Source organism: Amblyomma mixtum, chromosome 3 (assembly GCF_055824585.1).
Source record: "Amblyomma mixtum isolate Tamu chromosome 3, ASM5582458v1, whole genome shotgun sequence".
NCBI classification, from domain to species: Eukaryota; Metazoa; Arthropoda; class Arachnida; order Ixodida; family Ixodidae; genus Amblyomma; species Amblyomma mixtum.
The window spans coordinates 183,647,607-183,672,392 of record NC_143014.1 but is presented as its reverse complement, the minus strand read 5'-3'; the positions used below and the strand labels follow the sequence as shown (position 1 = coordinate 183,672,392).

The 24,786-nt window shown below is 49.7% G+C and overlaps 1 protein-coding gene across 4 annotated transcripts in view; it reads right to left on the bottom strand.

Moving 5' to 3' along the window:
• LOC149352952 (breast cancer anti-estrogen resistance protein 3 homolog) overlaps window positions 1-24,786 on the bottom strand; it is a 280,152-nt gene that overhangs the window by 36,388 nt on the left and 218,978 nt on the right. For all 4 annotated transcript variants that reach the window (XM_089582169.1, XM_089582170.1, XM_089582167.1 and 1 more), the window contains one exon: window positions 3,946-4,067. In XM_089582169.1, coding sequence (XP_089438295.1) covers window positions 3,946-4,053 — 108 coding nt within the window. In that variant the 5' untranslated portion in view covers window positions 4,054-4,067. The remainder of the gene's footprint in view (window positions 1-3,945; window positions 4,068-24,786) is intronic.

Genomic DNA, 24,786 nt, shown 5'->3' with positions numbered 1-24,786 from the left:
GTAAATACACCTCACGTCATTCCGGAGCCCCACTGGAGCGTCGCTGTTGCACCGGCCTCTGCACAGCAGGACGTCCTGCCGCGGCAACTGCTTGCGCTTACGCATCATGTTCGCAGCTGCGCCGTCGTTTTTGCTCGGAAGTGCCTTCTCAGGCACGGAAACGGCTGAGCGCGTGGTGACTTCGCTATGCTGGGGCCGAATCCACGAAAGAGTTCGCTTTGGAACGCGTTCGCTTTCTCTCTTGCCACCTCGCTCCATTGGTCGTGTGTCGTCACCGCTGGCGGTGACGTCACTTCAGGGAGGCGGAAACACGGATTTTGTCTACGTCACGAGACATGTCAATCAAGTGAAAGAGAACGCGTTCGGTCGCTGTGTGCGGAACTCTGAAAGTGGCGTTCGCTTCAGCGCGAGGAGAGACATGCCGGTACCTCCCGCCGCCCCGCTGTTCGCGGTGCTCAGCGAATGTGATCGGAGGCCCCGGCGGTCGCGCGTGCATGACAATCCTTTCGACATGCCTGACGATGCTTTCCGAAGGCACTTCAGGCTGTCGAAGCTACTTGTACGCCAGCTATTTCGAAGAGCTCAAACCCCACCTTGGACCAACGAGGAAAAGTGCGCTCACAACAGAGCGCAAAGTACTCTGCGCCCTACGGTTCTTCGCTACCGGGGGCTTCCAGGCGGCAGTCGGCAGCGAGGCAACTATACGGCTCCCGCAGTCGTCTGTGAGCCGTACGATTTTGGCCGTCGCTCAGGCAATCGTGCGTGTCGGCACGAAGAAAAACTGGGTGTTGTTTCCTTCAACTCCCGAGGAGAAGTCCCGCGCCAAGGCAGAGTTTTTGGAGCGTGGTCTCTTCCCCGGCGTCGTCGGGTGCGTCGAGCTCACAAGAAGGCTTCACCATGTAGCTATGTTCCTCCATGAACTCAACGAGCACTTCACGCTGGCGCATCGAGACGTGCGGGCCCAGGCGACAACCTTTGTGCGTTGACATGACGACTAGTGAAAATGTCAAGCTGACAAGTGCTGACACGTGAAAAGTCTCCCGCGCAAGTTCAAAATGCCTATCGTCCCTCTCGCGAACACAAAATAAAACAACACAATTGAGAGCGCCCTCTCGGGAACGCAAAAGAAAACAAACCAATCAAGAAGCATTGAAACCGTCTCAAAATAAAATCTATGCTTATTTTATAGGCTCTGGGTAATAAATTTGCAGTATTGTAGCCAAACGCATTCATTTAGAGGTTAAAAACGCAAAGAAGTTAGCACATGGTCCCTTAAAAATACAAGCAACCGAGATGGGACCGCCCAACAAAGCCGATTGGCTGTTGCCTGCCCCGTTGTCCTCCCGCAGTGTTCCTCCCACCGTTCTCCCGCCGATGTCAACGTCAAAATGACGTCACGGCAAAGCGAACGCGTTCCAAAGCGAACTCTTTCGTGGATTCGGCCCCTGTATCTTGAAGCCTGCTTCTAGTACGTCACTCCTTCAGCATCGAAGCTACAGTAGATGGCAATTTGGAACTGGCCGACGCTTGTTATCACCGTTATCGCAGATTAGAATAAAAATAGGGGTCTCTCATTGCTTCATCAAAAGGGCGCATACTTAAAGACTTGAAGGATGGCGTTCAGGGACCCCTGCACGCTGCGAGAAGTGTAACGTTTACTTGTATTTGGCCACGCAAAAAAGCTGCTTTACAATTTTTCGTACCAAAACCTATTTTGCCTGTAGCTTGACGTATATCTGATCTCCGCTCAGGTGACAATTTCATCAGTAAATGACCAACCCGCACATTTGTGTGGGTTCATTCTCCCAATTAAGGATTTCACTCCGTCATGTTTTACGCTTGAAAATCTCTCCGGCGACCCTAAAGAGTAATAACTGAGCAAAGAAATTTGAACTACTTGCTTAATTTGTTTGTGGGCCGGAAAGGGTTATTAGAGATAAAAGTGGGCTTGCCAGGCACTCTTGCCGACCATCCGGTTACCGCAAGCTGGCTTCGCCACACCAAGAGCAGTGATGCGGCAAAGCCACACATCTGCACAACATCACAACAAGTGACACTAACACGAAAGTGATCGCTATGAATACATGATGCAGCTTAGGTTATTGTATAGGTCATAAGGAGGCAAAAACGCGTGAAACGTAGAGCAGAAGAAAGTGAGTCTAGATAAAAAAAAAAAAAGTTGTCACTAGGCTACGGGCAACCGCAGATTAAAATAACTCGCGGGAGATCTGCTTCGAGCACGTACAGCCGCCCTGATTTTTAATAATATAGCGCGAGTGTCGACCCAACTGCTGGTCAGCGCCTTATAACGGCGATAAGCGTGCAACAAGGCGAGAGTTCGCGCACGCGCACGAAGGCAGAGAGTGGTCTGCTACGCTGTTCCGAGCACGAGGACACACGCCCTGCCACAATATGAGTTCGCAAGATCCCGCCAAGTCGTAGAGCGCATGCACATGGTTAATATGTGAGACTGCATGAGACGTGCCTTTTTATACCCTCGATACACTGCAAGGCTGATTAAGGAGCTGGTTGGAACACCGTTTATCGTGATGCAGGCAATGGGTTCGATGTGCTGCTATATTTCTTTCCTTTTCTTTTTTTCTTATCATAACTGTGCATCGCCAGGCTGGCATTCCGTCAGAGGCAAAAAAAAAGAGAGAATGAAATCACGTCTCCTGCATTCTCACATATTAATCATCCACATGCGCTCTACGACATGGCGGGATCTTGCGAACTGATATTGTGGCAGGGCGTGTGTCTTTGTGCTCGGAACTGCGTAGCAGACGACTCTCTGCCTTCGTGCGCGTGCGCGAACTCTCGCCTTGTTGCACGCTTATCGCCGGTATAAGGCGCTGACCAGCAGCTCGGTCGACGCTCGCCCTACATTATTAAAAATCAGGGCGGCTGTACAAAAGTTTAATCTTTTTTAGTATGATAGTTTTTATTAGTGAGGAAGCCAAGCGGACGCATGTGCGTCCGCATGACAGCATCCAGAACGTCAGAAAGGGAAAGACTAAGAGAACTGGGTATGAGGAAAGGCGCAGTAATTGTCTAACTCTTCATGAACACCTAAATCCTGATGGAAAAATGAAAAAAAAATGACGGTAAATTTGCATAATTAGGACAAATGCGAATTAGGTGCATTAGCACAGACTTGCCATTGTTTGGCGTTGTTTATATCGGTTTTTCATTATTTATTGTGATTACGCTTTGTTATTCATGATATTGCTCGTGGTATAACAAGCGTATTATGTGTGTTGTCTGCGTTTGCATGGCATGGATGATGCACAGTCGGTACACGAAACAATGTTTATTACAGCAGTTATATGCATGCGTATCAGTCTTGGCTCCCGCTCTGAAGGAAGCCCGGTGTCGTCGGAGGCGTTGCGAGCGGAAAAGCAGGTGGCCCACCAGCCACCTATGCCACGTCACGTGACTTTATGGCGTCATCCCAACCTGCCCACCGTGCAAGTGGCAGGCACCTGTTAACTGCATAGCAACCGTATTCTCGGGTATGGTTCAGGTTCTCAGGTTTTTTCAAGATCTCAGCGCACATACATGCGCATGTTGCAGTATGTGCAATTATTGTGAAGTTGATCAAGGTGACTTACTAGTATTCCCCACCAGCGCTACCAAGCTGAATAATTTTACTCGCACTTTTTTTTTTTTTACCTATGAGCTTTCAGAGAGAAACACTGACTATAGGTCTCCCTAATTATCTCTGCCGCTGCATTATTGGGTGAGAAATCAGTTAGTTCGCTTCATGCCGCCAACAAAACTGGAGCGTGGTTTAACCGACACGAAGGTATTAGCTGTAATTTAGACAAAGGAAAGCATCTTTTTTTATTTTATTCCGCAAGCCCGTTCGTCGCAGGATAAATTTGTTGCAAAAGACTTCGAGTAGCACGCAAAAAAAAAAAAAAACAAGGAGAAAGATGGACTTGCCTCTACGCCGGTGTACTTGCAGAAGAGGAGCGAGTACTGCGGCAGGTCGAGGTTCTGGAGCCATACGTCAATGTCCAGGTGAGGCTTGCCGCCGGGATCCACAGACATTACGGGGTCGAATCCTGGGTTAGACAACAACACATACGCGAAGCACTTAACAACTGAACGCTTACAAGTTCACGCTTGGTCGCAGAGTTTCTTGGAGCCGAAGTAGGAGTCATGTACTCTATTCCGCTGACTTGTGGCGCAAGCCACACAGAACAAACTTCCCGCTGTCTAAGCAATAATATATTAAGAGAGCGTGAGTACAACCTGACAACCATGCCAGAGCATCTTCGAACCCACTGCCGACACTTCCCCTGTCAACCCACATTTGAAGGAACCACTACACTGCACAAGCAGGAAGACAAGTTAGCAAGAGAAATAATTGAAGCACATGAAATAACGAAACCTAGAGATGACTGCGAAAGCAGTCCGTCGGTGGCACTGTAAGAAAAAGAACTGATTTTCTCGAATGTGCGTAAGTAGACGCGACGGTGATTGCGCAACATTAGTTCGTTACTGTCGGCTTTCATTTTTTTGTGAATGCTTTTGTGCTCTCTACAATCTCGCAAACACGCTTCCTCTAAACTTGAGTTGAACGTCAGCGACGCTGTGTTTCGTCTTCGCATTCATTCTTGCGTGTTGCGCTGCATTTAGTCGACATGTTGAACTAGCCAGCTTAATCGTCTACACTAGTAACCTCTAGTGCTCGCGAGAGCGACGACATGCCCGACGTTTTGACGATAAATGTCTGTTGATACATCGTAACCTGCTCAAACAACACAACGACTATCGCGTCGCCTCTACTGATTCAGACTAGTTTCTCCTTCGCCGACGTGTGGTTTATACCTCGGAGCCTCATAGCTTTGGCTGCGTGATGGTCACCGAACGTTTCCAGAAGGTACGGGCACCTATAGCCACTCCTGCTCCCGCAACTCATTCGAGACTCCAGCTTGTCTCATTTTCGAGTGGACCGCATTTCGCCTAGCTCTTAGCGCAGTACCAGTAACTAAGACTACCTAGAACCACTCTTTCCGCATGGCTGTGCGTCTCGGCGTGACCAAGCGCATCGCGCGATTTTTATCTTTCTAAAGGTAAGCAGTTCAGACAGTCTTTACAACACTCCATCATGGTCATAAGCTAGTGTGTTCGGCGTTTCGTGCTGCGTATGCAGGGTTAATGATGCACGACTTTTTGTCTCATCGCCGGTGCACTAGGATCAGTGCTGTGTGCACCGGTACCACGCTTCGTGATGCATGCCTTGGTCCTTTTAGTCTTTTCTGAGTGATTTGTTTCTCTGTGTCGTCGTCGTACCGTTTTACTTCCCTCCTTACTCTTTCTGTTCCGTTTTTCACGTCCCAGCTCCTTTTTTTGAAGCAGGCAGACGTAGTGTCCCTTCAAGTGGCAGCTGCCAGCATGTTCCAATCCTAGCGTTTCTACTTGACAGCACATCTGACAACTATAGATACCGGCTGCCTTTAGCTTGTCGTCGAGAACCGTCAGAATGTCATCAGGATGTCTGCGATTCGCCTTTACATCTCCGATAACTTCGCCTCTTTCGATTCAGCCCTCTATTTTAAACAGCCTTCGATTCAGCGACACTCATGCGAGGCTTGCTGGCTTCTCCCCAAACGCTTCTGTCCTCGGCACAAGCCACTCCATAAGCCCAGTGGCGGTGACGCGCGGACGACACGTGACACGTGTACCTCCGCACCTCCTCGCACACAAACGGAAGTCACGTGGAGAGTTGAGGCGCTCACATCGATGCCTACAAGTACAAGCATTGAAATAGGGCGCTGGAAAAACCGGACAAAAGTCCATCAATTTCGAGCTGACCGGCACAAAAAGCTCACCGCTTCCCATCGCGACCCCGAACAAAAGCTCACTTCACTGAAGCTTATATCTACCACGTGAATTTACAGTTTACCGACAGTTTACCGTAGGGTTAGGTTTTATATGGCAGCGTTAATTGCAATCAGTAATTAACCATTATATGCGTGACTTCATGGCGGTTTACCCTATAGATTTGCTTAAAGTTCGGATGGCTTTTAAATAGAGCCGTTAATAACTACAGGCTAGCAATTAATTACGTGAGTTCATAGTTTACCGGGTATGGTTTGGGTTAAATTAGGTTTAAGGCAAGGTTAGGCTTAAATAGATGCGTTAACAAATAGTGGCTGTCAAATAACAAGAGCAAAGTTCGTGGCAGTTTAACGTAGGTTTACGCTTTAAACAGATGCGTTAGCAATTAAGTTCTGGTGGGAGTAGACACACCAAATTTTTGGATGATTTTTTTTTTTCTGGAATGGTGCGCAAGACACTAGCACATATGAGTCACGACGTGGAATTCACCTATGCCAGCGGAGCAATTTACAAACGATTTTTTTTCTCGTGCCGTTTCGGTTCCAGCAGCCAAATGACGGCTGTGACGTACGATTTGACGGACGATTTGAGGTCGCGTCAGTCGTGCAAAAACTGCGATTTAATCGCTTTTTTTTTCGTTTTAGCTCACACCAACTCTTACGCAAGCCCACCCAAGAGTTGGAATCCTTAAAGAATGAACAAGCAGCGATTATATCGCAGTTTCTTTCATGACTGACGTGACCTCCAATCACCTGTTACGTCATAGTCGTCGTTCGGCTGTTGAAACCGAAACAGCAAGAGAGAAGAAAATTGGTTTGGTTTGGTTTATGGGGTTTAACGTCCCAAAGCGACTGAGGCTATGAGAGACGCCGTAGTGAAGGGCTCCGGAAATTTCGACCACCTGGGGTTCTTTAACGTGCACTGACATCGCACAGTACACGGGCCTCTAGAATTTCTCCTCCAAAGAAATTCCAGCCGCCGCGGCCGGGATCGAACCCGCGTCTTTCGGGTCAGCAGCCGAGCACCATAACCGCTGAGCCACCGCGGCGGCAGAGAAGAAAATTAAATTATAAATTACAAATTACGTGCTGCGCACCATTCCAAACAAAGAATACACAACTAACATTTAGCTCCTCTACTCGTTTAAGACACTACAAGGCTTCGGTGCGGTGGGCTTTTTTGCCTGGTGTCCGGAAAGAAAGCACGGAGCTTTTATTCGGGCTACGTAAAAATTGGTGATGTTTTTATATAGGACTCCAGTTCGCCGTCAGGTGCTCGGTTGGTATGTCCGCGATCAATGGCGTCACCTGCTCAACCCTTCGGTCACGGAACAAACTGGGAAAGCAGCAACCGCTTCACAAGAACAAAGTTTAGGATTGGAAGGGGCAAGAGGGCCTCCGATCGCGTAGTAATGACGGCAGCAATGGAAATGCAGTTGAGCCGTCGCGGAAGTCAGATTATGGTACCGTTTCGTTCTCTTGTGCATGGTTTCGAGTTGACTGTCTTGTTACGGTTACAAAAGACGGCAGTCTGTGGGCACAAGGTAATATACGCTAATATAGCACCTTGCCCTTGCTCTCTATTTTAGGCACCTTGCCCTCGGCGTGTGGCTAAAATAGAAGCGCAATGACTCAAAATGTAGAACTCCACTACCTAATACAACGATCCCGTTGTCTCACCACGCTCCTAGCGTCCAGAGTTTGTTAATTCACTCCCGTGGCCAACTGCATTCCGTGCTCAACAGCCAGCAAGCTATGGCGCACATCTGAAGGTTACTGTCATTTTTCGTTTAAAACCGTATTTTAGGAAATAAATTCAGCGTACATTTATCGTTTCTATTTTTTTTTTCGGTTTAGACCACAAATTCGAACCCACACAGGTATATCTAGCCGTGGCATCGCAAAGAGGCACACAAACAAACTGGTGCCTTTTGAATAGTAGCACGTCTCATCGACGTTACAACATCTGCCCCGCAGCATCTGCGTCAAGACTGTTGCAGCCTCGGAAGCTGACAATAAGTTCCAACGCTATCAAATGCCAGCGCTACAAATGCGTTACCAGCTGTAACCACCGCGCTATATGGCCCGCATCGTCGAAACGGCCCAAATGCAGAGCACTGATTTGGGGTGCGCGGTAAAGCGCCACAGCACTCCGTGAAGGCAAAACAAGCGAGAAAAATATCGTAGGCTCTAAATTTACGACTGCTCTGCTATCGCATGCCTGCATCTTGAGCGAAACCGTGCCTTCACCGACGCGTTTACTTGAACGCCGCGGGAGAAACGAATGGCGGCAGATGGTGTCTGAGGACCCAGCAGCGCGGTCAGTGCTGCAAGGCCAACACACGTCGAAAAGCGACACCACCGGTAATAAAACTGCCAGGGAGAGCGGGATGGAAGAGGGGGAGACTGCGCGCTTTGACGTGTCCGAGCGGGCGGAAACAGCGCGCTTCCATTTTCGAAAAGGAAAATGCGTCCCGAAGTGTGGTTAGCACGCTCTGGTGCACTTCCGGTTGGTCTATAGGAGCGGTGCTCAGAGGAGAGAAAGCGCTGCAAGCCAGACGAGTCGGCCTAGCCTTGCACCGCAAGCCAACCAGTTGCCCCTCCTGCTGGGTGTCAGCGCAGATCTAGGGAGAAGTACGATGTCACCACGTATCAAAGAGTAATCAATTAAGCAAGAGGGAATGCAGGAGGAGCGAAAAAGCCCAGAAAAAGTAAGCAAGAAGGTGAGAAGCAGCCATTCATTCAGCCCTGCTCGACATGCAGGGACCAAAAGGCAGCCTCTCCGGCTTAGGTGAGTCAAAACACAATTAACTCAATCCATACGTTCTTTTTTTTTTTTGCGGCCCAAATAAAGCAAAATGTCGATGCACTGTACGCATATTAAGAAAATTACGATGTTCTGTCAGGAGAATGCAACTGAAAATTAAGCCTATAACAGTGCGGTAACCAAGTACCACGTTGACCTTCCCCGCGGCTTTAAGCTCACCGCGGCAAGTTTCGTTTATTTTAGGATTTGGATAGTCATCTGACCATGACAGAAAAAGTTCAGATTTCCAAGGCGCACATGAACCACGGCATAAGCGGACAGCCCTTACTTAATTGCTCGAGGCATTTTGCCAAGGGCCTTGCTGCTAAAAATTGTCCCTAACGTACACAAATTAAAGCGGCAACCGCGAACGTTGAGAGCGTGCACGACGGAGACTGAAGTTGCCCACTATAACAGTCAAATATTATGCATGCCCGCATTCCGAGCACAGCCTTGACACTTTGGATGCGTACTGACACTATCATGCGGGACACCTTCGTACGCGTTCTTATAAACTAACGTATCATAAAGCATCCACACCTTTCTAAACCCTCAAACTTCTGCTGCGGAAGTCGTTGCGGCATCACGTTCGTGGTCCTTTACTTAAGGGGCCCGGCAGGTTCGTCAAAGATACGCATTACAGCTTACTCGGCACGAACTACACGAAAGCTGAAGTACATGCGAAGGGCAAAAAAAAAAAAAAGAAAGGATGGAACAAGAGGGAGGGAGAAATCAAGGTGTATTATATGGACGTCTGAGACCGATAAAGCAAGGCTTGACAGTGAAGACAACGCAGGACATATCAACAAAAAAAATGGCTTATGGAGTCTTACTTCTTACGCCGATTACAGCAGGAGAAATCGGGGTGCAACCACGCTGTGACACCGCGAGCAGGAAATCGCAAAACACTCATGTCTTTAGCGGCATGGCACAGTACGTTATCAATATGCACACAGCGCAATCATTGGCTGCTGAGCATGACATGGTCATTTTAGGTTATTTTCGTCTGCATGACACCAGGAAACAAAGAAAGTCTTCAAAGCCAAAATGTCGCACTTTAGTGCAATGGACCTGCCGAACGACAACACTTCCTTGTGACGACCATTCGAGACATGTGACAATGATAGATGGCCCTGTGTATTTGCAGAAACCTCAGGCACCGCGCCGTTTGCGAGGAGAAAACGCAAAAACACAAAAATCTTCACACAGCGATTGAGAACAACGATGCTGCCATGCAGAGAAGACAAACGTCAAGAAAGCGAATTTCGCCGTCATCGTCTTGACCGTCCGCCATTGGTAGCAACACCGCTTCTGACGTCACGGTCATTAGCCAGCAAGCAATGCCATTCGCCAGCTCTTGTACGCAATGTAAGGCTGGCCAATGACAAAACACGGCCCCAGGCCTCGATGTTTTTAAAAGCCATTTGAAAACGCTCCCAGAACTGGCTCTTTCCACCAGTCTCTCGCCCCAATTCGTCTGGGAGTTATGAGATTTCGTTTGGCATGGAGCGCAATTAACAGGGATTACGCGACCACAGGGACATGGAAAGATGTACGAAGAACAGCAGCGTTCCGGACACGTTTCGTTGGCGGTGGACAGATGGCGCCACTTTACATGATGTTGCCTGAAACCGCTCGGGTGGATCCCGACTCCCAAAGGTTGAGAAAAAAGGACTGCCTGCACGAAAAGGATTAAACTCGCATCCTTGAAGAGTTGACCATGGTGGTGAACAGCTGCAAGTTGCGTACACATCAGGCACATGGCACATTCAGTATATGGTACATTCGTACACCTGGAGCACGGAACCTGCGTTACTAAGCGGCACAGGCACGAAAGGTCGTTTACTTCGAAAACGCACAGGCATTACGCTCCTCGTAAGATTCGTTCACAAAAGCAGTTTAAAAAAAGTGACGGGCAGAGGCCGCGAAATACAACGGAACACTTCAACGTTGTTGTGTCGAACGTGGAAAAGGAAATGTTTGCAAAGGAGGAAAGAAGTGCAAGCAGAAATAAACAGGAGAGGTAATAATCACTGGTCTAACCGCGCTGACAGGAGTGTCAGGGTTAAGTAGGGAGAGGTGTTAAGCTCCTGCACAAACGGCAGCATTGATACTGCCGCCTGCACGCGAGGATACTCGGTACAGTTGCAAGTACAATCTGCTTTTCTTTCTGCGCGTTTTCGAACAAATATTTCCGGCAAAAAGGTAAATAAATACAAATAAGAAAGCGCGAATGCAACCGCGAAACCCTTTACGAAAGCAAAAGCGCTATACCAACCAAGATATTTGTAATAAATACAGTTCATACGGCTGGCGCAAGGTAAATTATGCGATGGAGTCGGGACATTGTGCATTTTCTCCGCTTAAAACGTATACTTCGACGCCCACTTGCCTCTTTCTAGTGAATTACCTATTCGCTGAAACCTCGCGCGGCACTGCTTTGAACGAGACGATAAGAAAAGGAACGCAGTCCCAGTGACGGACACGCGTTATCTCGAGCCGCAGACAACAAGGTTACTAGGCGCCGAGGCAATGCACGCCGAGCGGCGGCAGGTGCGCTGCTGCTGGCTGCAGCAGCTGACAGCCCCGCTTACGCGCGCACCTGGGCGGCTAACAAAAGCAACACGCGCGTACACGCCAGCGCCTGCCCGCTTACGCCCGTGCCGCGGATCTTGCACGTACCGACTTTACCGCTACATGTGCGGCCGCCACGCTGTGCCCGTTCTGTGAACAGGCAGAGACAGGTGAACAGTATACCTCCGTAAAGGGGAGCCCTCTGGATGCCGCCCGGCGGTTCGTTGTGGGGTCGTTGGTTACGCTTCCGACTCCGTATCACACGGGTGCCAGATTTTAGTGCGATTCCTCTTCCGTGGCTCAGAATGGGTGGACCGAATTCATCTCACAAAGGGAGACAAGAGCCTCCACGAAGGTCAGGCCGATCGCGTGATTCAGTGACATTACACGGAAGCGGCCGATATTGCCAGCGCGGGAGTTGTTTGCACTGCCCAGGCAGATAGTGCGAAAGAGAACGTCAAAAAAGGCTAATTCACGAACTACTCGCGACTGTGAGACACAGCCCGGGTGTTCCGCAGCTGAGTAAGGACTGAAATATAAGGTTTAACGAAATCTCGTCTGAATTGAGTAAGGACTCAATTCGGTTTCACCTTCGTAGGCCCTACGTCAACGGGGGCAAGTTTGAGAACTAACCATCGTGCTCAAATTTCAGCGCCCACTAAGTAATTGAGGCACGTTCGTAGTCTTCCACTCGAATGTGCTCTAGTGGGATACCACTCAAGAACGAAGCGGCTTTTCCCCGTCCAAAGAAAGGTCCCCTTCCAGTAAATGGCATTGGCCGATTCCCATGACCATGCTAGCGTGACAATGCAAGGTGCGGCGTGACAATGCAGGGAAGGGACTATCCCCGACCGTAGAAGGAGGGCACTATCCCCGTTCATCGGCCACTCCCTGCACTGCCGCGCTAGCAGGCTCATGAGGATCAGCCGACGCCCTTGGCTGGAAGGGGGTCCGTTGACGGGGAAAAGCCGCATCGTTCTTGAGTTGTATCCGGCTACATCGGGGACGAAAGTCTCTAGGACACGCGAAAAGCTGTTTGGCCGCACAGCTGCCATGATTACCAACGATGACGGCACTTCACTGTCACACAGCAAAACGAGTATGGTTTTCATCCCCACCAATGAGGTCTTTAAGCATTAGAGCTATTGTCCTCAGTTGCCACTCACGCATCCTGGAGGCGTCTGTCCCTTCAAGACAGGCACGTAATCAAAAGAGGGAGGAAGGAGAGACAGACGACACCCTCCTCCCCTCCTCAGAAATATCCCCCCCCCCCCACCCCCCGATACAAGGAATTAAATCAGGACCCTCCCGAAAAAAAGATCCCGGCTACATGTCTGCTTCAAGACGGAGGCAGTATTATTGGTATGTCACGCTATTTGGCATCATAACTTCAAATGTCAAAGACAGCGAACTTCACACGCCTTCTAATTATGCCTACAGGAAAACACGGCGACCGTTATTCAACTTTTTGACAAAAAAAATGGCTGAGGCTTAACTTGGTTAAGCCTGGGGAATGCGAAGCATCATCGTGTCGCGTAATTTGGAGGCGCACAACCATAGCGACGGCGCGAGGTGGGCCCCCGTTTCTCCACTGCCGTGACGTCATCGTGTCATGTGGTGTGGCATCATCGTGTCACGTGATTTGGAGGCGCACAACCACAGCGACGGCGCGAGGTGGGCCCCCGTTTCTCCACTGCCGTGACGTCATCGTGTCATGTGGTGTGGCATCATCGTGTCACGTGATTTGGAGGCGCACAACCACAGCGACGGCGCGAGGTGGGCCCCCGTTTCTCCACTGTCGTGACGTCATTGTGTCACGTGGTGTGACGTCATGTATCACGTGATTTGGAGGCGCACAACCACAGCGACGGCGCTAGGTGGGCCCCCGTTTCTCCACTGTCGTGACGTCATCGTGTCACGTGGTGTGACGTCATCGTGTCACGTGATTTGGAGGCACACAACCACAGCGACGGCGCGAGGTGGGCCCCCGTTTCTCTACTGTCGTGACGTCATCGTGTCACGTGGTGTGACGTCATGTATCACGTGATTTGGAGGCGCATAACCACGGTGAAGGGCTGAAGTGGTAGCTAAAGTATGCTTCGCATAAAAATACCTTGCAACAAGGAAGTGTATATGCGACTGCAACTTTTCGCTTCCAGGAATCGATATAGAGTTATGGAATGCCAGCAGCCGTATTATTCAAACACTGAATCCACAAGGCAAGAACTGGATTCGGCAATATGCCGCTGCAGAGGGCTCTGCATTATATATGGCATTGCAATACCTCCATACTTGGTCTTCAACGGAGCCATGCCCACGACGTGCGGTCACATAGATGCAGACAGCGTAATTCACGCTCTATAGAGCAACACGACCTAAACCACAGGAGACACTGAAGGATGGCGACATCGGCGTCGGTTTAAGCGCCGTCGATCATGCCGTCCCTGTGCTCCATGCGTATTGCTCCAACGTAGCACCAGCAGCCTGCGCTCGTGCTTGGCCGGTGCTTGACGCGCCGCAGCAGTGGACCCAGGGGCGTGCCGGAACAAAGCGTGGTGTGTATATGGCCACCGCGAGTTTCGGGCGCAGTACAGAGGTCGAAGCGCTCGAGTCGCCTGGCGAGCATGTGTTCCATCACTCCGCCCACTTCGCGCCAGCAGCGCTAACGCCCACTCCTGTGCGTACGGCCCCGTCCGTTGTTTCGAGGGGCTATTCTTGTCCCGACACACCGTAATGTATCAAGATAACAAAGGATACACGCGCCAGGCAAAGAAAGAATGCTAAGAAGGGCGACTTCAGAATGATCTGAACTACGACGGAAATTTTCCAGTCGACGCCGTCTAACCAAGGCTGCGTCGTAGGAGCGCTACACGGAAGCAAAACGCACAAAGCGTGTAATTAGAGACGTACAGTGACCTGCATGCATACCGGACGCCTCGCGGCGCCCCCACAGCAAGATTGATTAATTACGCCTACGACATATGGTGGGTCATCATCGGAAGTACGCTTGTGCAAACGTGAACGGCTTGAGCCCACGCCGGTTTTTTTTTTCTCTTTTCTGTTAAATTCCTGACATCAGCCAATGCAGACAAAATAAAAACATCATGCGCAGAAAATGACCACAGCACTTCGAAAGTAATGACTCTCGATCCCCCACCGAATCTTCAGCAGCACCGTCAAACTGCTAGAAGAACGCAAAAAGGAAATGCATTGCGTTACTGCGCTAGTCTTTATAGCTTCCCTCGTTCACATATGGCAGTACCGGATTCTCCCCCGGTTGGAGAGGCTACTCTAATTCGGAGAGAAAAGCCAGGGCTCAAACACGGCGCAGCCTCATTTGCAGGCCGATGACTACGGTTCGGCACAGACATCTTGGCGCGTAGCGCTATTATGAATCAGCAGTCAGAGCTGCTTCACAGGTGCCAACTTTGTGCTACATTGTGCAAGGCTGCACTGCAGAAGCACCTAACACGACCACAAGATATAAAAATATCGAACAAGACTCGAACTGCAATCTGGTCGTGTCTGTCTTGTGTGCCATCCCTTGTGTAATCCAGGACGTACTACGTCCGCCGCTATGAACTAGGGTGACGCTGGTGAACGTTCTTAAGGTATACGCTTTCACTACACATAAATACCCCCGATAGCGGAAGATTGGACAGCCGTCGCCGTAGATCAGTTGATACAGAACCGGTCGCGAAATGAGCTTAAGTATGAGTAAAAAATATTCAGAACATACAAAGGTAGCAAAAAAAAAAGAGAAAAACGGTGCATTACAAGAATATAGATTTCAGTTCATTTGGGTTAAGATCAAGAATATCAATGTTATCCTTTAGGTATGTGTTATGTATATTAGGTATTCCATATTTATTTATGGTCAGTATTTTACTTCCCCATAAACGAGTCCATTACGGTCATTTCGGCATTTATGTCCTGAATCTCATCCCAGCAGACTTCTAGAGATTAGTAAGTAAAAACACGTGCTTATGACAACACAGGGTGTCGGAGCTGAAGGCATATCGCAGAACGTTGAGGGCATGCAGCGTTTCAGCCACCGATGGCAGCCACTCTAGTTTCATTAACCCCGTTCAGAATTATCAGAATATCACCAATAACCCTACACACTCTCATACTCACCGCAAGAACTGTGAACACAAATTTCTTGGGTCTTTTGAAACTGAAAAGACGGTCAACACTAGTTCTGGAACATACACAATGGCACCACTCATGACGCGACGCGAAGCTTGAACTTTGCTAATGTGATTATAACTTATGAGGGCTTTTAATCTGCCCCCAATAGAGGTAGGTATTCGCGCAGCTTACATGAAGCGAAGCAAGAGCACAGAGTCGGTTCCGCTTGGGTTGAATGTGAATTATAGCCACCCTGTCTGCAGCGCACAGCTCAATCAAGAAATAAGTAAATAAGATGGCACGGCAGGTCACTGCAAAAATGACAACGGTGTATTTTGTCATAATGTACCCTATTTTGAAAGAAACAAACAAAAACGCTTATAAACGGCAGTCTTCTGTTTCTTGTGTGTAAGACAGCGTAAGTAGGCCTCTTGTTTATAACCAGAGCAACTAACAATTCACATCTCACGATGAGGACATACAGGAAAGCACCGACGGCGACAAACACACCATCCAGCTCTCGTTCATGAGCACAGAAAGTAACACGCCTACGTGGTGCATCATGATTATACGTACACTTGCAATCGTTTCAATGTGCGTGGAAATTGCTGTTCACCTTTACCGACAATCAGCTGCCACGAAGAGGAGCGCTCAAGCCGCGATTTGCCTCCGGTGACTCAAGCAGTGGCTCTGCTGTTGAAATACCTGAACGAGTGCCAAACAGCCGAGGCTACCCCTCAAACTAGCTCACCACAGTACCTTTATTAAAAGAACAGCTAAGCTAATAAAGCCAAGAGACACAGACACCGACACAATATCGTCCGATAGGTTGGTTGGTTTATGGGGTTTAACGTCCCAAAGCGACTGAGGCTATGAGAGACGCCGTAGTGGAGGGCTCCGGAAATTTGGACCACCTGGGGTTCTTTAACGTGCACTGACATCGCACAGTACACGGGCCTCGAATTTCTCCTCCAAAGAAATTCAGCCGCCGCGGCCGGGATCGAACCCGCGTCTTTCGGGCCAGCAGCCGAGCACCATAGCCACTGAGCCACCGCGGCGGCCGTCCGATAGGTGAAGGCTGATGCAAATCCTCTGCACGTCAGGTGAGCCGACTAGTAAAACCACAGTCATATGCCATGCACATTTCTCGAACGTCTCCAATGCCATTAAGCACCGTTATACATTCCCGACCAATGTGCTCAGCAGAGATGAACAGAAGTCATAAAGAAACACCAGAAAAAATAATAAAAAAAATAGCTTTACGTGGCAGGGCTACCGGCTGCAAGACAAAATTCTACTTGTTCTTCGTATACGTGTATCTTTGTGATATTGATAAGGCGGGTATTTTGAGGAGATATACTGCGCCCACGGGCAAACGGTCATTAACTTCTGCACGACCATCAGAAATAAAAAAAAAGAAACGTTTTAGAGAGCAACTATCAGTATTTGTGTATATTTAGCTGCGAACAGTCTGATAACTGACGAGGCAAATTAGCGCAACTGGGGTAATAACTTGACATTAAAAGCAAAATCGCTGCGCGATCAATAAAACGACCTCAAAGCGCAAAACGGGACATGGCGCTATCGGCCCTTGACTCATCGTGCTGCAATTTCATTTCCAGCCATAAATCAACTAGGCCACAAAAAATTATAAGTCAACATCAGTGGCTACTATTTTCGCCGACATTCGACGTTGTTTCGTTTCTCGGGACGATGCGATAGACGCTCAATTCTGGTTCGTTTGTAGAACCCATACAGCCACGCGCGCGTTCATTCGCGGACACGCTGCAATTACACCAGCGCCGGCAACTAACCAGGGCCAAGCGTGAATAGTCACTAACGATGCGCTGAGTCTTCCACGTGCGCAGTTCTCGACATCATGACCGAAGACAGCCGTAGGGTGCCCCCGTTTTGGGTCAAGACTCAATTCTTCGCTTCTCACCAGGAGGAGAAACTGAGTTCACGAAACTGCAGCAATCGCACGCCTGCTCCTGTGCAAGTACGCGGCGACGTTGACACGGGGAAAGCTTGTTTGACCGCCGCCCGCATTCGGGACTCTGCATCATCGCTCGAATACGGTGGGCGGACGCGTCCCATCACGAGCGCTCAGCTTCGAGCAAGCGCAGCAGGGAACATGCGAGGCTAAGGTACGCAACACTCGCCGCCGACCTCCCGACCAGCGGGCAGAAGACGAGGCGTGAAAGCCGCCGGCGTCGAGTCAAAAGGCAAGAAGGCACGCCGGCCGGAGGCAGCGGACCCGGCCGGCGTTTGCGTGTCACGACACGCGAGAGCAGCTGCTGAACGACACGCTGCGGACGCGGAAGCGCACCCCAGCCGCCTCGGGGAAAGTTCGCCGTGCTCCAGAATTTACCCGCACCGAGCTAGCCCACGGGGGGTTGACCCGCGAGACGCCTTAAGCAAAGACAGCGGAAGCGCGGTGGAAGAGGAGCAGTTCTTCACTGGTAACTTGTCCCTCTGGTAGCTGCTTTCACGGAAAATGGCATTCACGCAAGCAACGCGAAGTAGATCCGTATTGAGTGTTCTGGTGTACTGTCTAGTGTTAAGAAATCACACGTGCTTTCATTGCAGAGCGATGAGTGCAAATTACAAACGAACGCTTCCCTCCGCGCATGACCCGCCTCATTAAAAACAGCAATGAAAGCGCCCCTCACGACTGGCTAAGCGAGTGCAAAGGGTATTTTAATACCCTTGTCACGCGGGCACCGCGACAGCCTTTGAGAATCAGGACCTTAAGTTCAAAGGCGTAAGGAGTGCACCTACACGGCACAAATGTTGCGCCTTTGCCGCTAAAGCCCCACCTCGATGGACACTTCCGAGGCGTACGGGCGGAGCGCCTACGCGCACGGGCGTACGCTGGAGCCTGTCTGCGCATGCGCGAGGCGCGACGCGCGAGCAGGCGCGAGCGGGGCGCAGATATCTGTGCATGTCAGATATCGGCGCCTGCGCACGGGCGCTAGCGCGCGCGTCGGAAGCGGGGTCCGGTTGACAACAATCGGAGGACCGCGGGGCTCTCGAGGACTCTTTTCTTCATAGCTTCGTGTTCCCCGAACTTTTCTTCGCGGTTTAATTCGTCCTTTCAGCGCCCCTCAACCATGTTTTGTTCACGGCTTGACATTCTTTCAGTCGGCTCGGGAGGGGGAGCGAGCCAGCACCAGGAGCATGGAGGTGAATGCCACTTTTCGACGCCCGTCGCGGCGCGTGCTGGGCGCGCAGGCGCTTCGCGTGTACGCCTGGGAAGTGTCCATCGAGGTGTCTTGGAGGCGATGACGCCCGTCCGAGACCTTTGGAGCCCAAAGGCGCCACGTTGAGAACATGCGATCGCAGTGCCGTCCAACGTCAAAAAGTAAAATCCAAGAAAAAATATATATACAGCTGACAGTGTTTAAAAACACTTAAAAAAATACGAAACGTTTATCTGGTTTTGAATTTTGAACGGGTGCTTACATTTTTGTTGCAGCAACACCGAGTGCCCCTGGTGGCCAAGGCAAAACGCAAAACCTGCTGCTGATGATGATAGTAGCTGTTGCAGTTATTTTAAGGAATCAATAATAATAAAAAATTGCCTGAGCTCAAAGAATGCATACCCCACTTTAATTTTAAAACACTCGCTCCAACCACCTCATGCACAGCAGTGGGTGCTATGCCCCAACAACTGTTTCACCCTTTTGCTGCACCGTGTACCTGCATCGCTGCTCCTCTGAGCTTTCGCTCCTTTGGTGAAAAGAGGTGCCTCTGCTGGAAAGGCCTTCGAGGAATGCCGTGTGAAAGGGGTATAAGTCCATCTGGCATCAGCACTAAATGCAGCGCGTTGAATAGGAGACACGGTACTATACCTTAAAACCATTCCTTTCAATTATGCCCTGAGGTAACTTTTTTTTTAATTACCTCACGGTGCTGACTGTTTTCGCGGTTTAAGAGAGGTGTCTCTCTCTATCAAAAAGCTGACGACAACCGGAAACATCAACCTTTGGCGATAGAGGTTTCTCCCATGCGTAAGCATCGTGAAAGTTTCTGGGAGTTTTTTCTCTTTAAGGGCCCGTTTATAACTTGCGAAACGTGTACTCCTCCTTGTCGCTCATAAGAGTAGGGCCTGTTTGAAAACGAAGGGGTGCTGCGATGTGGGCTGCAGTAGAAGCTGCATGTTGCACGGTCGTTCACTTACAGCTTGGAAACGGCTCCGTGCCGTCGGCACAGGGCGCTGTATAGAAGCACCCTATGCCAGCGCGCCGGATGCACGGAGCCGCGTTCAGTAAGTTTGCTTTGGTTTCTTTTATGGAGTTTAACGCCCCAAAGCAACTAGGGCTATGAGGGACGCCGTACCGGAGGGTTCCAGATAATTTCGACCACATGGGTTTCTTCAACGTGCACTGACACGCACAGTACTCTGGGCTCTAATACTACAGCTCCATCGAAATGCGAGGGCAGAGGCCGGGATCGAGCCCGCGTCTTTCGGGTCAGCAGCCGAGCACCATAGGCAGTGAGCAACCGCGACGGCTCAAGCTGGAAGTGGACGACCCTGTACATCCTGAGAACAACAACACCCTTGCATCGCGGGCAACACATACATATTTAAGCACCCTACCTTGCTCACTCACTCGCTACTTCTCCGACAGCCGAATCATGAGGGCAACAACACGCTACGTTGTAGGCCAATCTATTGCGATGCGAAAACTATTACAGCTCAAAAATAAGACACAAGACCGAAAAAGAAACAGACACCCACACACAACAGTTTGACACCAAATACAGCGTTTATCAAATCAGAACACATACGCCTACAATATATAACACAATTGTCCGAAATACCAAACGATAACAGGAAAAACCCAAAACAATAAACGTACTACAATGCGAGCCAAATTACGCAGCGGAAATTATGAGCCTTGTCAAAGCTTCCCGGAAGATCGGTGGGACACGAGGAGCATACACACATCCTAGGCAGTGGATCGCGAAACATTCGTTTCCAGCGTGCCTACCGTTCTTGAAGTGATTAATGTCCCAGTGTTGAGCAGCCGCCACAGTACCCATCGACAAGAGCAACGCCGGAAACCTGGTCGGATGTGATTTCACGTGCCCCAGCTGCCTGCACTGGGTCGTGAATGGGCGGCTGCAGGGTGGCCAGGGTTGCTTCGCTGAAGGCGACCGCTAACAGCATCATACATTTCCTAGTCACGCCTGCGCCGGTAGCAGCTTGCCCGGAACCATCGTGGCAGCCAGGATGCACCAGTCGTGGAAGCGCAGTGCCTGGTGGTGCTCCACCGTTGTGACGCCGCAGACGAGTGCCGTCTTCACGGCGGAGTCGTGGGCACACTTGCCAGAGCACTCGGCCGCCTGGACGAACAGCTTGCGCCTGTATGGTGGGATCACCGCTACTAGCATCTGCTTCCCCTGGTGCGAAGGGTCTGTCCAAGCCCTGTCTCTGGGTGGTGTGAATGCAGCCGTCGTGCAGGGTACAGTCTGGGAACGAGCCGTGACAGCCCTGCCGGCCATGGCAGTCTTGACGCCGTAAGAACCGTGAACGCCGAGTCCACCTTCGCGCACTTGACACGGCGCTGATTCGCAGAAGCAAGAGAACTTGTCGTGAAGGCTCCCAAACGGTCCGACAAACAATGAACCACAACAGCGTTGTGCACGACGAACTCGACGCTCGTGGAACACAGCTATGCCTGCACACACTAGTGATGTCCACGTCAACGTAACCTATTGGTAGAGTGTACCTATTCTAGTACACTCTACTATTGGTCCACGTCTACTGCCAGTGATGGCGATGCCAATGCAGCGCACGGGGATGCACGGGGATATTTTGATACGTGCGACGCAAAAATTGTTTGAAGTTTAACTTAAAGTTAAACGACTGATGCAAACATTATTTTTCATGATAGTAAGCATTTGGGGTCTAGTCTCGCAAAAAAAAAAATAGAGAGACTGTTTACAATATCCATATACAGTGCGAAAGAACGGAGTAAGAAGGCAGGTGCTGCCACCGGTGGAATTGCTGCGATCCAAGTGGTTTCGGATAGACAGACAAACGTTAGACGATTTTCCTCGGGTGATAACCACCGGACTAGTGCTTTCGCACTGAAACCACACGGTTTCTTCGTAAATAAATTCCCCGATTCATCAACTGGGAAGCGGTGTCATCGGGGTCACACGAACCCATAGGACCCAATCAGGGAGTGCCGCCAAATTTGAAATTCTGAACGACTCCTAAAATTTGCCACTGTAAAGAGGAGCCGCCAACGAAATCTCGAATACTAGTGCCTACACTCGATAAATGGAAGGGCGTGTTGGTCAGCTCAGACCCAGGCGTTCAAACCTGGGCCATTGAATGGTCAACAGAGGTCGCTGTCAGCCGTGGACTGATAGCCACCTAGAACGGATCGTCTGCATTTTGCCTTTTTTGACGAAATAAATGTTTTGCAATCCAGTCCAAGTGGCACTCGGCACGAGCATTTTCAAACTTTAAATTCCACAGGAATTTAAAGTTTGAAAGCATACATCGATAAAGCCTATTTAATGTGCATGGACATCGAGGCATTTCGAGGCCACGTTCCCGTGACACCGGTCAAGGAGGTATGAGTTGACATCCTCTTCTCGAAACCATCTAGCATCATAAACCTTGGTTACGCTCACGGCGGTCCCTAAAGTGACCCCTCCGAGCGCCTGGGCCAAAGGGCGCAGAAATCGAAGCACCATACGCCAGCGCGCTTCCAACCAGCGAGGGCGTAGTTTTGATGCAGCTACATTTTCGACTTATATAAACCTCTTAAAGGTAATCAGCTGTGTTATGTTTTGCTTTTATGACTCATTCCTTCAATCGTGTTTCAAAGTAAAGCTCCAAATGATGAAACAATCCATCTTTCGTTTCCCCATTTCCCATGGGCATTTGTATAAGCCTGCCAAAAATTGTATGATAATTTTATAAAAAATAATAATTCAAAAATAAAGGAATGTTCATGAGCAGTACGTTGCCTGGTTCTAGTGTCTAAGCCGATTACAGAGGCGGCTTAAGCCAGATTCTCATGCCACTGGTAAGGTGTGTTGGCAAAACGACGACACTATCCTACAAAACAGATTTTTCTCAAGGAGCCCGGCCAAGCCGACAAACTCCAGCCAACCCACCGCTTTCTAGGGGCGTTCCTTGGTCAGAAACTTCTGCTAACTTATCTCAAGTTTTTTTTTCTTCAGCTCATTACCACAACTTCCGCCACCGCAGCTTGCAGTCCTCCCCAAGTCACATCCACAGGCCCGCTCATACGTCCAGCACATGTTACGGTATCGGTGATCTCTTTACCCGCACTAAAGCGAGCCTCACGGCAGTATGCTTCATGGGAAGTAGCGGGGCCAGTTGGTTCATTTTTCAACTTAAAACAGTGCGCAGGGACAGGACACAGTCAAGAAACACACAGACACAGCACTGACTGACAACTGAGGAATTTACTGCTTTGCTTGCAATAAATACAGAAATTATCGTCTAAAATACAAAGAAAGCCTTGAAATCGTCATTTTGTCACTTCTGTCGTCATTGCTTGTCCAGATAACCCATTTCTTTTTTCGTCAACGTTAGTGATGGTGTGCTTACGCAGGTGGAACGATTCTTCTGAATGATGAACGCTTCGTATATCTCTCGCATGAGCTTTCGGGGGTATCTTCTCAGAATCTTGCAGCGTCGAAAGTGTGGAATGCATTCGCAGTCCGACACGTGTCCCGCTAGCTTGCTGCCATATCCTTTTTCGATGTTGCCGACGTGTTCCATGAGACGTATGTTGACGCAGCGTCCTGACTGCCCGACATATGACGCCCCGCATGACAAGGGGATCTTATAAACTACATCACTGTCGCATTCGGTGAATTTGTCTTTGTGCTTTGTTTTACAACGTGCTGTTTTTTCAGCGCCTTGGTTGACCATTTTGCACAACTTGGATAATTTGCTGGGCGCATTGAAAACTAAGTCCACTCCAGCTCGCGCCACCACTTTCTTTAGTGCGTGGCTGACACCGTGGACATATGGCATGACGGCTACCTTCCGCTCTACTTTTTGAGGCTTCTTGGGGTTCGGTCGCCGGAACTCTTTCAGTAACTTGAAGCCAAGGCTACAGATGAGGTCGTCCGGGAAACCAGCTTCACGTAACCGTGTCAGCTGTGTCTGGACGCTTTGCTGCTGACGGTGAATGCAGGATCTATTCACGGCACTCCTCAATGCGCCTGTGGCCACAGCTCTTTTTACCAGTTTCGAGTGCGCCGATGAATATGGTAGCAGGCCTTTTTTTTTTTTTTTGACCGCGGTGCATAACACCAGCACAAATGGGCTTCTTCGACGAATAGTCGTAGATCAAGGAACTGAAGCTGATTCTCCGTCGGTAATTCTTTGGTCAGTTCAAGGTCAGCAAGACCTTCACAGAAGATCTTGAAGATGCCGTCGACAACGTCCTTGTACTGCTCCTGGTTTGGAAGCTTGTGGATAACAAGGAAGTCGTCCACAAACCGGAATGTCCTCACGACAGTGGTATTAGCCAGAGTTTCTTGTAGTTGACGGTCTCGGCGAGCTAGCAGAAGGTCACTGAGAATTGGTGCAACGCACGAACCAATGCATACGCCTTGCCGTTGGATGTATAGGTCATCATTATGCTTTACAAATGTCGAACGTAGATAGAAGGCCAGCAACTCAAGGAATCTATCCGCATTGATTCCGCATTCATTCTGGAACCTTACAGTTCCCATGGCATCGATTCCTTCTCTCACTGTCTCAAACAAGGCAGCATGTGGCAGAGTGTAATAAAGATCTTTGATGTCTATTGAGAAGACACTCACTTTTTCCTGGCAGCCGTTCATGAGAAATGCGGAAACTTCTTCTGCCTTCTTGACAAGGAAAGGGTCTTCGACGGCGAGGAAGGAGAGCGATTCTTGCAGGTATCGTCCCAAGGGTTGCTGCCACGTTCCTCTTTCAGACACAATTACTCTGAAAGGGCAGTCATCTTTGTGGGTTTTTGCCGTGAAGAAGGCATTCAGGCATAAGCCCTCACTGTTCTTCACAGCTAGTCCTAGTTTTGTCAAGTTGTTGGCTTCACACAGTTTTAGGGCTTCGTTCCTTACTTTTTGGGGTTTAATCTTGTTCAGTTTGCGGAAGTTCTTTGCGATGGCCTGGCTTGCCTTCTCGCCAAAGGAAGCTGACGACATGACGACAAATCCTCCTTCTTTATCCGACAATAGAAGGCTGAGGTCCGCCTCCTGTAAAGACTTGGCCGTCTTGTCAAGGCGTGGAAAGGCTCTTTTCTTCGAGGCTCGACTTAAAACGTCTACCCCTTCGCTTATGCACCTGCTTACTTCTTCATCATCTCCTTTGCCGGCACTACTCCTCACAAAGGAGAGCAGCTGAACTTTGTCCAGACGAGGTTCCATGCAAAA